General features: G+C 50.4%; 1 protein-coding gene across 1 annotated transcript; it reads right to left on the reverse strand.

Annotated features, from left to right (window-relative positions):
- Positions 1-1,111: 1,111 nt before the first annotated feature.
- On the reverse strand, positions 1,112-4,481 carry LOC142458742 (keratin, type I cuticular Ha3-I-like). The gene is made up of 7 exons (XM_075559661.1): positions 4,134-4,481; positions 3,862-3,944; positions 3,368-3,524; positions 2,458-2,619; positions 2,235-2,360; positions 1,840-2,060; positions 1,112-1,280 (listed from the first exon to the last, which is right to left on the reverse strand). The coding sequence occupies exons 1-7, from the start codon at positions 4,479-4,481 to the stop codon at positions 1,112-1,114; spliced, it is 1,266 nt and encodes a 421-aa protein (XP_075415776.1).
- Positions 4,482-16,370: the final 11,889 nt, after the last annotated feature.

The raw sequence follows: 16,370 nt of genomic DNA on the forward strand, positions 1-16,370 counted from the left end.
ACACGATTTGGGAACTAGTTTTATTCCCTACAACCTGTAGCCTGGAATGCTGTCATTTCTGTGTGTTTGTTCCAGTCCACCATTCAGAGTCTGAAGAGTAGGTGCTCAACAGACATGGGGTGGATTGGATTGGATTGGATTGGGCTGGATTATATTGGATTGGACTGGATTGAATTGGATTGGATTGGATTGGATTGGATTGGATTGGATTGGATTGGATTGGATTGGATTGGATTGGATTGGATTGGATTGGATTGAGGAAAGCCAAAGTGCCTACTGAAGAATTGACAAAGTCTCCTTGGAACCAGGGAGAGAAAGAAAGTGGCTGGAAGCCCACACTGACCAGGATCCGTCCCACACAGGGGGAAAGAGGTGGCCTAAGCATGACAGGACAAACCAGAGGTTCTTTTTGCTGGCTGTCCTTCAGGCCTCCTGGAACCAGAAGAATACAGCATTGGACCTAAATTTTCCTCCTGAAAAGGCGCGCATCTTCTGGAGACTCTTTTTAGTAGAGATCCGGATACAAGCCACTCTGGGAGATGGCCGAGTCAAGAGGGGAGAACGAGACAGACCCAGGTGTGCTCAGAGGGTGGTAGGGACCCAGGCCTTGCAGCTCCCTGCCCTCCTGCCTGCTGGCCTGCCTGCCAGGACCCTCTCCTCCATTCCCATGGCCCCCGGACACCAGCCAACCTTCTGCCCTCCAGGTACGGAAGAGTTCTTGTATGGCGAGTCGGACCATTATGTGGCCGGACTTTGAAGTGGTGTTTGTTTGTTTGTTTGTTTGTTTTTAATAGAGTACTCAAGTGATGAACACATTGACACGAACGAATACCAATGAGAACAGCATCAGCTTTGCCAGGGAAGTCGCGTTTATTCGGGGGTTACCAAGGCAGACAGGGCGGAGGAAGGAAGAGACCCGGGAAGGAAAAGGAGCTCCGGGAACAATCTGGAGAAGGTGGAGGGGCGGAAGGCTTTAGGTGCGTTTCTTAGCCGCCTTCCTGGAGCAGCTCCAGCCGTGAAAATTGGCCCTTTGTGGTGAATGTGCCAGAGCCGGCTTGGAGCTATCCTACTGCCTGTCCTGCGTCCTTCCTCCTCCGGCAGTCCCTGGGCTCTAGTGCACGAAGGAATTGCAGGGCCCGCAGCGCGGCCGGGGGACACAGGGCGTGCAGGGGGCGCAAGGATTGGAGACGCAGGGCGTGCAGGGGGCGCAAGGACTGGAGACGCAGGGCCCGATGGGCTTGCCACATGCGTTCGTTGTAGCGCAGGGGTTGCAGGGCAGCCTGGAGAGAAAGGAGGTGGGGAAAGATGAGCTAAGGAAGGTTCATAATCACATACCAGTGAGATCCCACAAGAGGAATGCCTGCCAGGGCTTGGCTGGTCTGTAACAGAGGCAGTCACAGGCTCGCCAGCCGTAAAGCTCACTGCCCAACAGCTAAGGGCCTGCCTATCACATAGCACCCAACGTGCCAGGTGGAAACCGAGCATCTCCCTCCTGGTTCCCACTCCACCCGTCCCCAGCTGGTGATCTTGAGCAAGCCACTTAGCATCCCCAGTAAAATGTGAAGACAAACCAATCCAGCCTGCCCGGCGGGTACTGTATGAAGAAGATGATGTGTGGAGCCTCACCCTCTGTGCCACCTAGACCCGCCAAACGCACAGAAGGGCGCTGCTGGCACGTCCGCATGATGGAATTCTCATGCAGAGAACTGACTGTCCAGTTCCAGTCTGTTCAAGCGGGTCTGGCCCCCGGCACAGGGTTACCTTTGTCATGATGGGCCCAATCGGGTTCTGACTTCTGTCTGAGCATGTCTTTCACAAAGGCATGACCCCCGGACTCACTTGCAGTCCTCGCTCTCCAGCAGGCCCCGGTACGTGTTGATCTCGCACTCCAGCCGGGCCCGCACATCCAGCAGCACCTGGTACTCCTGGTTCTGCCGCTCCAGGTCACAGCGGATCTCGGCCAGTTGGTTTTCAACATTCGTGATCATGCACTGCACCTGAGACAGCTGGGCGCTGTAGCGGGCCTCCGTCTCGGTCAGCGTGTTTTCCAGAGAGTCTCTCTGTGTTGGAGAAAGATAGCAGGTCGTCAAAGAAGGGCCTGTTCTCCCAAAGTGTTGCTTCAACTCTTACGGAATCTCCCCCAACTCATCGTATTCCTCCTTCCCCCTCACAATGTCCAGCGCTTACAAGTATCCCAAGACCCTAAACTCTCTGGGGACCTGAAGGAAACCCACCAGGTTGTGCTGGGCCTGCAACTCGATCTCCAGGGCGTTGACGGTGCGTCTCAGCTCGATGATCTCGGCCTGGCAGGACTGCAGCTGCTCCGAGCTGGACACCACCTGCTTGTTGAGCTCCTCCGTCTGAAACAGCCAGAGAGGAGAAGACAGACGGGGATGGGAGCCTGCCTAAGGACACTGGGGGCTTCAGGGACAGAGGGCCACGTGCTCAGATGCCCACCTGCGTGGTGAACCATTCCTCCACATCCCTGCGGTTGGTCTCCACCAGGGCCTCGTACTGACACCTGGTCTCGTTGAGCACCCGGTTCAGGTCCACAGTGGGGGCAGCGTCCACCTCCACATTGAGACGGTCTCCAATCTGGCCGCGCAGGATGTTGACTTCCTATGGGTGCAGAAAAGATAGTCCCCAATGAAGAACGTCTCTGAGAAGTCACATTATCTATCCAAGTTCGGTCAGTCTGGCACCTTGGGAAAGAAGCACTTCGTGAAGCAATCGGTGACTACCCAAGGCTGCGTGGTATGGTCTACATTCCACACGGTACAGCTCCCTCTTGCCATCACCAAGTCACCGCCCTGGGATTCAAAAGAAGCCCCGTGCAGTCCCGCAAATGCACTGATAGATTAACGGCTGTCCCACTCGTCCGGCTTGCAGGTGGGCTGTGCGTGATCTTAGCATGCAAAGAGCTAGTTGTACGATTTGAGATTGGGTGTCACACAGTTCTTGTCCTCAAGTAAAAAGTAAAATCGTGGCACAGCTCCTCTTGGGAGAGAGAGGAAGGAGCCCCGGGTGACTTTTTGTGAAGACTCAGATGCATGGAGCTGGCTGCCGTGGCCTCTGGAGAGGAGACGTGGCTTGGGACAGCCTTGACTCAGCCACGCTGAGATTCAGCTGAACCGTCTACGGCCAGCCGACCCAAGTTACGGTCCCTCTGGGATGAGGGATAAGGTTCATCTCTTGAATTGTCTGGGATTGTTTTGATTTTGGGGTCTTCTTGTTTTCGTATTTTTCAAGGAAATGGATCCATCAACCCACAGTCTATCAACCCTGGATCTACCAATCCAAAACCCTAACGCCGCCCTCAGCCTGATACTGACTCGGATTGCTTTATTTCTCTCCTATCAGGACTCACCTCCTCGTGGTTCCTCTTGAGACACAGCAGCTCCTCCTTCAGGGACTCCACCTGCGCCTCCAGGTCGGACTTGCACAGGGTCAGCTCGTCCAGGATCCTGCGCAGGCTGTTGATGTCGGCCTCCACCAGCTGCCGCAGGGACAGCTCCGTCTCATACCTGCACAGGGACAGGGTCAGAGCAGTGACTAGCAGACCCCCAAGGTCCATAGGAAGAATCTTTGATCATCCTTTTTGTCTTGCCTTCTCGCTTTCCCCAACGAGTAGATCCAGCCAGTCAAGAGACCCAAGACTGACCGCCGAAATAAGCAGATCGATAGGAATCTCCCTCTATTGGGGGCATTCCTTTGCAGGCCCCCACCCCAGCCCCAAACCCTCTGCAGAAGTCTTCACAATGGATGGATGATTGATGTTCAACAGCAATGGCGAGACGCCTGCTCTTTGAGAGAGACTGAGGACCCAAGCGTGGTCGCCAGTGCTGATTCTGAGCAACTTACTTGGTTCTGAAGTCATCCGCCGCCAACTTGGCATTGTCAATCTGAACCACCAGCCTGGCGTTCTCAGACTTGGTGCACAGGATCTGGGGAAGGAGAGGTTGCTTAGTGAGGATAGAAAATAGATAGGAACACCAAATGCCTTCAAGGCCATTTTGAAAGAAGAAGGGGGAAGCAGCAAGAACCATGGCAGCCTACAAGCAAGAAACACGAGTTCTCGACCACAGACGGAGAAGTCCCCTGGATTCAACTTGAGAAGTCAGCAAGGCCCTCACCTTCTGCTGGAGCTCCTCGATGGTCCGGAAGTAGGACTGGTAGTCCGGGCACACGTAGGGCACCTGCTGCTGGCACCACTCGCGGATGCGACCCTCCAGCTCCGCGTTCTCCCGCTCCAGCTGCCGCACCTTCTCCAGGTAGCTGGCCAGCCGGTCGTTCAGGAACTGCATGGTCTCCTTCTCGTTGCCATTGAAGGTGCCCTCGCAGAACCAGCCGCAGTTGCCCACATTGGCGGGGATGTTGCTGGCCCCGGGCAGGGTGCAGCTGTGGCAGCTGGGAGGGATGCAGGGCCGGGAGCAGAAGCTGGTGCGGCAGCTCAGGCTGGGCAGAGAGCAGGTGTACGACATGGCGCTGGGAGGGAGTGATGTGCCTGGCTGAAAACAGACTCCAGGTTCTCCACGCTACAGAGTAGTTTGGCTCTCCTTGGTCTAGAGAGTCTTTATACCCACTCCACACAGGGTGTGGACGCGGGGAGTAATATCTTTTTTCTTTTTATATCTTAACTGGTTGTCAAATGCCCTTGCCTTCAGTGTGTTATTTGCCTTCTTCAGAAGAGTCCCTCATCCCATAAAATTCTTTACTTGGGCTTCTTGCTAAGTCAGGACTCCTCTTCAGGCAGTCCACCCATGAAATCAGAGTTTTGTGGTAGACCTTCAAAGCGGCCACACAGTCCAGCCCAAGGATCTGCCCTCATTAATTGGCTGTTGTTCCATCCAATGTCATTCTTTAGAGTCATGTGATCCTGCAGGCCCCTAGTCAGACTATCTCCTGACCCATCTGGTATCGCTAAGGTGGGCCTGGGATGGATTCAAGAAAGAAGTTGCATTAAGTAGCAGCAGTGGATCTGGTCTCCATCTGCTTTAAGAGAAGATTCTTGAAATGCTGCCGCATCCCAAACCTTAGAAGCCTGACATGGAGGTCAAGGATTCATGAGGCGTAGGGTGAGCCAGTGATGGTTTTTTGTGGGTTTTTTTTAGGTCCTGTGTGATGCCAACTATTATCATCAGAAAGAATGGTGTCGGGGAGAATTTTAAAGCTTGATTAGTTAGGTGGAGAACAGGGAAGGGTCTTGAGGAAAGGGGAAGTTTTGAAAGGAGACTGAAAATGCAAATGGAGAGGGGCGTGTAAATGCATTCAACTGTCTAGTGCAGTGGTTCTCAACCTTCCTAATGCCTCTGCCCTTGAATATAGTTCCTCATGTGGTGGTGACCCCCAACCATAACATGATTTCCGTTGCTACTTCATCACTGTCATTTTGCTACTGTGATGAATCAGGTGACCCCTGTGAAAGGATCGTTTGACACCCCCCAGGGGGCCGTGACCCACAGGTGGAAAACCGCTGGTCTGGGGAAATGATCTGGGTGCAGATGTGAGATAAAGAAAGAAGGAAATGCTTGTTGAACTTTGCCACGGAGGTTTCCAGAGCATCAGAGCAGGGGGGACAGGTTCACTGGGGAAGTCAGGAGATGGACTCCAAGAGCCCTCTATCAGGTCTGCAGTCGGTCTTAAAGCTTCTTGGGAGGTATCAGGTATCAAAAGACCCAAACAAAAAAACTATATCGCTGCAAACAAGGGGGTTTGTAGTGGAGACCCAAAGCCCATCTGTAGACAATTGGACATCCCCTCACAGAATGGTCACAGGAAGGAATGATCCAACCAGGGTGCAGTATTTCACTGACAAAACACACATCATTCCTCTAGTTCCTGAATGCTTCCTCCACCCCACTACCATGACCCAGTTCTACCTTACAAGTCTGGCTAGACCGGAGAACATACATTGGTACAGATAAGAGCTCTCAACACATGGAATTCAGGACAGATAAACCCCTCAGGAGCAGTAGTGGGAGTAGCAATATCATGAAGGTAAGGGGGTGATTGGTGAAAGGGAAGGGAGGGAGAGGGGAACCCATCACAAGGCCAGATATATTACATGCACACCCCACTGAAGGGGTCAAATAACAGAAATGTGGGTGAAGGGAGACAACGAACAATGTAAGATATGAAATAATAATAACAATATGAAATAATAATAACAATATATAATTAATCAAAGATTCACAAGGGTATGAGGGTGGGGGACGGTGGGGGAAAAGAGGAGCTGATACCAAGGGCTCAAGTAGAAAATATTTTTGAAATGATGATGGCAGCATATGTACAAATACACTTGACACAATTGATGTATGGAATGTTATAAGAGCTGTGAGAGCCCCCACTAAAATGATTTTTTTAAACTTCCTGTAAATTTCCATAATACAGCCATGTTGGCTTTAAATTTTTAGAAAAACTGTTTTAAAGTTTTCTGTTAGACTCTCTAATGCCTCCCACCACCAGTTCTGTAAATAAAATTGAAAAACCAAACAGAAACCCCGTGTTCTGTCTTGGACTTCTCATCCCCACCCCTTGGTTCCACGCCACCTGGTTTCCAAACCAGAGGCATGAAGGTGCCCAAGAGGCTGTCTGTGGTCTGCATGGTCTTTCTGTTGGTCCATGATGCTCTGCACCATTGTAGATATCTAAGCCCCATAATTATAGGCACCAGCAGTACCATCTGCATCTGGCTGGAGACATCCCAATCGCCAATGTGGCCCGGGCTGCCAGCCAGCACTACGGTTTTATTGACAACTCGTTAGAGCCTTTCTCCCCATCCAGCTGTCATGACACGATTGGTGGGGAACTCTGTTTGTGCCTCAGATAAAGAGCCCTGCATCTGCACTCTCTGAGGTCATTAGCACCACTCATTATAATGCCATTCAGGTGAGAACCACAGCACTACAAAGAAGCCATAGGCTTACAATAAAATCACATTTCCTTTGCCTCTTTCCAAGATGATTAAAGGGGATAAATAGGTGGGTCCTGGGACAGGCATCCCTGAGACATTCCAGAGGTTGGATGCCGGGCTGGGAGCAGCAGTCAGTAGGAAGCTTCCATCTCATGCCACGGGGACGGTGGGAAGACTGTGTTTTAGACTGGGGAGAACTCACTTAGGGAGAACAGCCCAGGCCTCCTGCTCCCCAACTCTTGCCGATCCGCTTCCAAATACTGGTTTTCCAGCCAAGTCATTGGCTTCTCAGCCCTTCCTTGCTCTCTACCATGGGAGCCGTCACCCTGAGCAGGGCCGCAGGGTCAGCAGGCTTCTGCAAGCTCTCTCTTTGCTCTTGTCTCCTAGTTGGCCAGGGTGGTCTCGCAGAGGACTTAGTCAGAGGAGAATGCTGAGGTTCTAAGCACAAGGAGATTCAGAAATTGGGTTGGCACAAAAAGCGAAGCTACCATTGTGCCACCTTGCCGGAAAAGCCGAGAATGGACAAGAGAGGAAAGCAGAGAAATGGGAGCCTGGGAAAAATTAGGAAACCTAGGAGGAAGTCACAGAGCGATGAGGAGCCAAGCCAATCCGGTCAGACATGCCCATCATCCAATGTGGGACCCTAAAGACTACAAAGCTGAGAAATGACCAACGTTTCTGGACAGAAGAATGGCCCACCTACTGAGTGTCTTTCAAGATGTAAAGCGAGGTGACACATGAAAGACCTGCAGCCTCTGGGCTCTCTGAAGAAGAAACGACCGTGTTCCGTGGTGCTCGGATCAGAAGTTCGTCTCCCCGATCCAGTCTGAGATGCGCCTGGTGGCTGGGACCGCACTGTGGGCTATACTCAGGCAGAGCAAAATCAAAAAGGAGCAAGACTACTCGCTGCTGCGTGCGTAAGGCGAAAAGGAGAGGAAGGGCAGGATCGGGGGTCGTCAGATCGGCACTGGCTTCCGATCCTGGCCGCTGAGCAGCCCACCGAAGTGGAGGGCAGAAGAGAACAGGGGAGCCCTGCCACTCGCCCCGCGCTCCTGCCGATGCCTCTGCCTGCAGACAAGAAAACCGGCAGCAGCCTTCTGGAAAGATACAGCAGACCAACCGGCCGGTGAGTCCACATACTGTGGGTGAATCTAGCCTCTTTCGTGCAGTGGTTTCAAGCTATCCACAGGCTTGTGGGAAGTTGCTTCTTCAATTTGTGAGAAAAATGGGACTCTGGGGGTGTCAGAGCGCTGTGCCCTCACAGAGGTCAGACGTGCGCTTCCTGTACCCTCTGGATGGCCTACTTGGGATGTCTGTAGGTTTTATTCTTGCAAAGAGAAGTGAGTCATGATAGAAATCCCTTGCTCTTTTTCATTGAATGTCTTTCAAACTACGTGTGTCAGTAGCTTACATTTCTCACTGGACAGAGCGTTAAATTAAAACAGAAGCATCCTAGTTCTAATAAAGAATTCTCTCTTTGAGCCAACAGAAATAGATGAGAAATGGCCAGGTGGGAAGGGAAGAAGGCGCCATAACGGTGTAGTGGGCTATGTGTTAGGCTGCTAACCACAAGGTCAGCAGTTCGGATCCACCAGCCGCTCAGCAGGAGAAAGATGAAACGTTCCACTCCCATAAAGATTTACGGCCACGAAAACCCAAAGGGGCAGCGTTAGTCTGCCTTGTAGAATTGTTATGAGTTGGAACTGACTTGTTACCAGTGGCTCTGATTGGGGGGGGAGGGGTGTTTTGAGGACTTATTTTGTTCGTTTTTCTTTTGGCTTTAAGAAGTGAGATATTTAAAGGTGTGAGTTAGATGCTGGGAACTGTGCTTGTATTTAATGTCATTTCGAAGGCTGCGCATATGACATGAAGAGCTACAGTCATTTGTTGGACATCTGCCAGCATCCTGGCACAGCCCCAGGGTGTGGAGGCATGGACGTTGGGGAGATGATTTGTCCCTGCCTCTGGGAGCGTCTCAGTCCTGCCAAACACACAGATCCACACCCAACTCTAACATAATGTCATATAGTTGGGCCCTCTCAAGCCCTGCCCTCTCAAATCTCTTCCCTGATGGCCCTCCCTCCTCCCTCACCTACTCATGTCCCACGCTCCAAGGTCCTTTTAACTTCTTTAATGATTGTTGACCACTTGAGGAAGTGATGTGGCCACTGCAGATGATTGGCCAGTGTCTCAAGGGAGATTTATTTTTGCTTCACTCTCTAGGTGACTCATCAGTAGGCACCAAAGAACTATTCTCATTAAAAACAAATCCCTTTCAGAATTGGTTCTTCAGCCAAGCCTGGTAATTAGTTATTTTGATAGTTGATTCTTTGTTGCTTTGGAGGCCAGAGGGGGAACCACGGTTACTGCGCATCACCTCCGGCTCCTGGCATGCTCAGAGGATGCCGGGGCTTTGAGAGGGCTTCCCAAGCAAGTGAAAGAGGATCTTGGCTGAGGAACCTGAGAAACCATCCCGGGCAGTGGTCTGAGGCAGAAGAGAGCCAAGTGGCAAGAACCAAAACAAGCACATGAAAGAGGGACTGGAAAAGGGCCTGCGGGGAGCAGAGAGCAATAGAGATAGCACGTGCACTTGCCAAGGAGCAGGGTCAAGTCTGCCGTTGTCTACCTCGTGGAGAGCTTCAGGGAGTCGCGGGGCTGTGGGTGCTGGGTCTAGGAGGCCAATGTGGTAACTGAGACATCTTGTCAAGGGGGTCTGACAACCAAGGAGAACAAAGGAGGGAGCCGAGAGATTTGAGAACAATACCATGCTGAAGAGGAGCCGAGGGAGGGTCAGGGAATGGTGGGGGGAGGGGACATTGGAGGATGGAGGGAATCACCAGGAAAAGTCTCTTCACTGCTCCTCGGGACCCGAAACGCTTTTGCCCTAGAAAACCCATCCAGGCGATCTCACTTCACCAGTTGAGAATGCGTCGGAATGGGAAGTCTTGTCCAGGAGTAACTCCGACATAGCCCTTAGCTGGTGGATGTGGGGAAGAGGAATGGCCCAGGGATAAGGAAACTTGGGCTCGAGGGCCTACCACTGCCCTCTGCCAGGTGTGAGGCCCCGCTGGGCATGGACTGCTTCCATGACAAAATAAGACTTCTCGAGCCGGGCCACTCTGCCTAGCTCTCAAGGTTGTCTGGGAGCTCAAGCTGTATAGCACTTTCACATGCAAAAGTGAGAACACTAAGAACATGTATCAGGAATTCTACCTTTCTTCGTCCTCCATATATAAAGTTTTAATGATGCGGGGGGAGGGGTGCATTAACCTTCCTCGGTGATTTCAGCATGAGGATTGCCCCACCCTCACGCATCAAGCCTCTTTGAGACCCTGTGGCCTCTGGTTCTTTGTTCTTCATTTGTGGCATAAAGTATCCAAAAAGATTAATTTATTCAAACAGAAAGAAAAGTTGCTATTGAGTCCGTTTTTTAAAAATCATTTTATTGAGCCCTCGTACAACTCTTAACATAATCCATCCATCCATCCATTGTGTCAAGCACATGTGTACATTGGTTGCCATCATCATTCTCAGAACATTTGCTTCCTACTTGAGCTCCTCATTTTTCCCCTCCCTCCCTCTCCCCCCCCCTTCATGAACCTTTGATAATTTATAAATTATTGTTTTGTCATATCTTACACAATCCAACATCTCCCTTCACCCACTTTTCTGTTGTCCATCCCCTAGGGAGGGGGTTATATGTAGATCCTTGTAATCAGTTCCCCCTTTCTACCCCACCTTCCCTCCACCCTCCCAGTATCGCTACTCTCACCATTGGTCCTGAGAGTTTCATCTGTCCTGGATTCCCTGTATTTCCAGATCTTATCTGTACCAGTGTACATCCTCTGGTCTAACCAGATTTGTAAAGTAGAATGGGGATCATGATAGTGGGGAGGAGGAAGCATTAAAGAACTAGAGGAAAGTTGTATGTTTCATCATTGCTATACTGCACCCTGACTGGCTCCTCTCCTCCCTGAGACCCTTCTGTAAGGGAATGTCCAGTTGCCTATGGATGGGCTTTGGGTCCCCACTCCACACTCCCCCTCATTCACAATGATATGATTTTTTTGTTCTTTGGTGCTTCATACCTGATCCCTTCAACACCTCGTGATCACAAAGGCTAGTGTGCTTCTTCCCTGTGGGTTTTTGTTCTTCAAGCCTTTAAGACCCCAGATGCTATATCTTTGGATAGCCGGGCACCATCAGTTTTCTTCACCACATTTGCTTATGCACTGGCTTTGTCTTCAGCAATTGCGTTGGGAAGGTGAGCATCGTGGAATGCCAGTTTAATACAACAAAGTATTCTTGCATTGAGGGAGTACTTGAGTGGCGGCCCAATGTGCATTTGCTACCTTAATACTAAACCTATAAATACATGCATATAGATATGTTTCCCCATCATCGTATATAAATATATTTACATGTGTACATGCCTGTATTTAAACCTCTATAAATGTCCTTTGCCTCCTACTTCTTTCCTCGATTTCCTTTTACTTTCCTCTTGTCCCACTATCATGTTCAGCCTTCATTTGGGTTTCAGTGATTTCTCTCAGTTTCATTGCCCTTGATCAAGCCCTACCAGGCCTCCCACACCCTTCTTGCCACTTATTTTGGATCCTTGTTGTTCCTTTGTCCCTGGGTTTGTTAACACCACTTCCTTTCCCACCTCCCTCTCTCCCATGTCCTCCTGGAACCATAGATACCATTGTTTTCTCCTCCAGATTGTTTATTCAGCCTATCTTATCTAGATAGGCCTGCAGAGATAATAATATGTATAGAAAACAAGAAAGAGCAAAACTAAGCCACAAAAGGAAACAAAGCAGCTCAGGCCGACCCCATTTGTATCAGAGTGCAGCTGTGCCCCATGGGGCTTTCAATCCCTGAGTTCTCCGGCGAATCAGCAGGACTTTCTTTCAGGATGTTTCTGAGTGAGCTAGAACTCTGTTCTTGCTGTTAGCAGCTGAGAGATATCCCAAGGAAACAGCAATATCCAACAGGTCCAGGGGTGCATGGGAGAGGATGGGGTGCTAGGAAGGGAGTGATGAGCAAATAACTACAGGGACAGGGGGTAGTGTTCCTGGTCATGTTTGATAAATTGAAATGTATCCATGAGGAATTACTGAGGTGGATGATGGGTACACATGATAGTGCAGCAGGAGGAAAGGAAAAAGAAAAAGAGGAAAGAGGAAGAAAGTAAAAATTTTATATATAGGTATAAATATAGATATGCATATATGTAAATATGTAAAGATGGATGTACTTGTGTGTGTGCGTGTATAAATACAACAAGGAAGCAGATGGACTTTGGGCCTCTACTTAAATCTTATCTCAGTACAAGAACGGTTTGTTCAAATAAAGTGGCATTATGTGATGCTCACCTTCCCGACACAATCACTGAAAACAAAATAGGTGCATGAGCAAATGTGGTGAAGAAAGTGGATGGTGCCTGGCTATTAAAAGATATAGCATCTGGGTTCTTAAAGACTTGAAGTTAAACAAGCAACCATCTAGCAGGGAAGCAACAAAGCCCACATGGAAGAAGCACACCAGCCTGTGTGATGATAAGGTGTCGACAGAAATAGATATCAGAAATTCAAAAACAATCAGATTGTTGATGTGAAGGAGTGTAGGCAAAGTGGGGACCCAAAACCCACCTGTAAGATAATTAGACAGTCCCTCACAAAGAGGCCACACAGAAGGGATGACATATCCAGGGGACATTAGAGCACTGATGAAACACATAAATACCCTCTAGTTTTTAAATATTTCCTCCCCTTACCATTGTGGTCTTAGTTTCACCTCAATAATCTTGTGAGACGTCCATATGTTCATTTGTATAATTAAGGACAATTGATGGCATGGAATCCAAGATAAAGAGATCCTTCAGAAAGAGTAATGGGATTAAGTGACTCCCTGTGGGTACAGGAAGAGGGGAGGGGAGGGGGGATTATAGCAATGGTGACTGTATCACCCCGCTCAAGGGAGATGAATAACAGAATTGAAGGTGAGCAGATACATTGGATGGTGTAAGATATGGCACAATAAATAATAATATATAATAATAAGGGTTCCTGGGGGCAGGGGGACATCAAGGGGAGCTGATATCAAAGCATTTAAGAAGAAAGAACATGTTTTGAAAATGCCGGTGGCAGCAACTGTACAATTATGTTTGACCTCGTTGAATTATGGGTTATAGTAATATCTGTAAGAGCTCCCAGTTTTAAAAAACAAAAGGAGACAATTATGGCCCTGTCTTTCTGTCTACTCCAATTCAAAGCCCACTAAACAAAGACAGCGCTGGGGCTGTGGCCTGTGTGAGGGTGGTAGATAAAAGCCCAGTTGGTGCAGGGAGACTGCCTAGATATGAATCCTAGCTTCTCCGAAGCTGTGTGGCCTCGGGCAAGTTCCTTCACCTCTCTGAACCTTGATCCTGCATCTGCATCTGCAAAACGGAGATGACAAGAGCCCTGACTTAATAGGATCACTGTAAGGACTCAATATGTGTCTGCATAGATAAACTCCCCAGGCTGAAACCAGTGCTGGTCCGCTGCAGGAGTGCAATAAATGTAAGTGGTGATGCTGCTGCTGCTACTTAAGATATGCGGGGATAATGGGGGTGGCGATGTGCTGTTTAGTGTCCGCGGAAGCTCGCACACTTCCCCCATGCACAATGATCTCCTCTGCCCATCCTTTCTCCCCAGGAGTCCAAACCACTTACACACCCACACGTATGCACACCCGCACGCATGCACACACACACGTATGCACACACAATCTCATTGAAGCTAGTATTTGAATTTTAAATAACACTCAACCTGAAACTCATTGGACGTGAACTTCAGAAACCCAGGTCAATCACCCTGGGGCCCCACTGACTCATTTCGTGTCCCCAGGAAGATCCTTCAACCTCAGAATGACTCACCTTCCCTTCCTCTCCCTTACATGGGAAGAACACTGCTTGCCTCCTTTCTCATGGTGCAAGAATAAGTGGGTTTGTTTTGTTAGACAGCTTTGAACCTGTTGGATGAAAGGAGCTATTTAAGTACAAAGGAGGAGTGGTTGGACCAGGTACTAAATAAAGATGAATCAAGTTTGCTTTCTCTTAGTGGAACCGGCTCATGGGTAGGCGCCTCAGGCATGTATCACCTGTACACAAACCTCTTCTCCGCCACTTGGGGAAAGGAGAGAGGGCACGGGGAGGTGCCGTGCATGGGAAAGTGTGACAACGTTTGACCCTTCCACACCTTCCTCCAAATGGAAGTTCTAATGCCTCCCAAGTAAATCAGCAGGACATTCGACACCAACCGACAGGTAGGGTTCTGGGCTGGCAGACAGGTCATCAGGTTCTGAAATCTTGGGTGCTTGGGATTATTGTCCCTCCTGCAGTCACAGCCCTGCCCCTGCCGCTGCTCCCACCCTGCCAGAGGGCCTGGATTCAACGACCCTCGGCTGCCCTTGTAGTTTTCTCAGCAAGCTGCTCCAATTCCAAGTTCACTAAACCAAGAGGGAAGACAAGAACCAGTTCCCTGACAGCTGCCGGTTCCACTTGAACAGCGGTAGCTTCATTGGCCAAAATTTTTTTTAAAAACCTAGAAAGCAAAAAGTGACAGAATTGGGGGGCCTGAAGACCCTCACAGGCCACCTCATCCGGCCCCCGTCAGATGCGTGAGTCCACACTGCCACAGCCCAGCACATGACGGAATGGTCCCCCATGGTGTCCACGCTCATTCCGCTGGGACATGAGTTCCAAGAGGTGTTGCTTCTCAGTGACGGCCGTGCCCAAATTTGGAGCCTCTGGTTTACTTGTCAACTTTCCAGATGTCGAGGTCTCTGGCCTGCAGTCTCCAAGCTGTTCAGCTCCTAGAGGACAGTGGAGTCTGGGGAGGAGCTGGACCAGGCCAGCTTGTTTGGGCCTTTCTAGTCTGATAGTCTGACCAGGCCGGCTCAGTACCTACTGTCGTTTGACGTTTTTGATGATTTTCAACACTCAGGGGTTGGTATTAATGACGGTGTGCAGATTCCCCACCCAAGGGGCTGAGGAGAGTACAGCCGTCCCCTCCTAGGGCGTGTCGCCTGTCGGGGGCGCACTTCCCAAGGAAATCTAACCAAGTAATTCTCAAATGTCAGCTCGTGCCAGAATCCATAGCTGGCTTGTTAAAACAGATTGCTGGCCCCCTGTGCAGAAAGTGTGTGTGTGTGTGTGTGTGTGTGTGTGTGTGTGTGTGTGTGTGTGTAGGTTGGAGGGGGTGGGGGCGAGAGTTTACATTTCTAACAGGTTCCCAGGCAATCATGGTCCCAGGACGACACTTTTAGAAACACCACCCTGGCCCTTTGAAGGTTTGTTTATTTTCCCTTCAAAGCTTCCAGTGCACGGGCTTTAGATCATGTTTAAAGAGACAGGGGTTCAAGGCTGAGAATAATAGCAGCCGGAGCGTCTTTGTAAGACTGTCGGCAAAGGCCGCAGCCCAGTGCCTTGCTCATAGTAGACATGAGACCATCAAGTCTTGGTTAAGGTACAAGGGCCTGGGGAAGCTCAGACCTTGCATGAGAACCAGATGACGTTATCCAGCTAGTGGGGATGGGGGTGGGTGGGGAAAGGGCCTCCTTAGGGTCTTTTCAAGGCTCTGTGAATCTGACTGTAAGGAGGCTTAGCTGAGTCAAGAGGCACGGTTGGGTCTGTCATCCATCTGTCCCATGTCTCCACGGTCCCATGTTTAGCCCGTATCCTCCCTGGCTCTGCCATCTCCCACTCTGGGGAGTGAACCTCAGCACCTGACACTATAACCCCTGCTTCTGTGGAACGGCTGGTGTACAGAGGGTCCAGTAATACTGGACAAAACGAGGCCAGCAAGCACCGGGCTCCCTTTGCTGCCCAAGTGCAATTTATTAGCAAAATCAACGCCAACAGCCAGCCACATCCCAGGGAGAGAGCACAGAGGACCCGTGACACCCTAAAGCAGAGCGACACACGCATAGGGGCAGGGACCACGCTGCCAGGCTCAGAAGGCCACCAGCCGAGAGGCACTGCCTGCCTGGCCGGCAGTCGGGAGTCAGGTCTACCGGGCAGAGACAAAGAGGCTGTGGGTTTTCCCACTTTCTACACCTCAGAATGAGGACCATGTCAACACTGAGTCAACGGCCGGGACCCACAGAAGCCCGGGGCAGCCTGTGGGGGCAGGGGGAGCAGGGTGGGCAGGCTGCTGGGGCTGCCTCGGGGGTGGTGGAGCCTGGGGTCACCCATGGGTTGCAGGAAAGTCTGTGGAGAAAGAAGGGGGGATGTTTGTATCATTGGTGTAAGACACCCATAAGAGAGTAAAGTATAGATAGACGTGTTAGAATTCTAGAGACCAAAAGGAGTTTTAGGCCTTCAAGGCCTCTGTCTTTCGGCCAAAATCTAGGAAAGGTCAAGTGCCTTTCCCTGAGTGCCCAATGACTGAGGCAGGGCGTGAACACAGGC

The sequence above is a fragment of the Tenrec ecaudatus genome, chromosome 10 (genome assembly GCF_050624435.1).
Source record: "Tenrec ecaudatus isolate mTenEca1 chromosome 10, mTenEca1.hap1, whole genome shotgun sequence".
Classification (NCBI taxonomy): domain Eukaryota; kingdom Metazoa; phylum Chordata; class Mammalia; order Afrosoricida; family Tenrecidae; genus Tenrec; species Tenrec ecaudatus.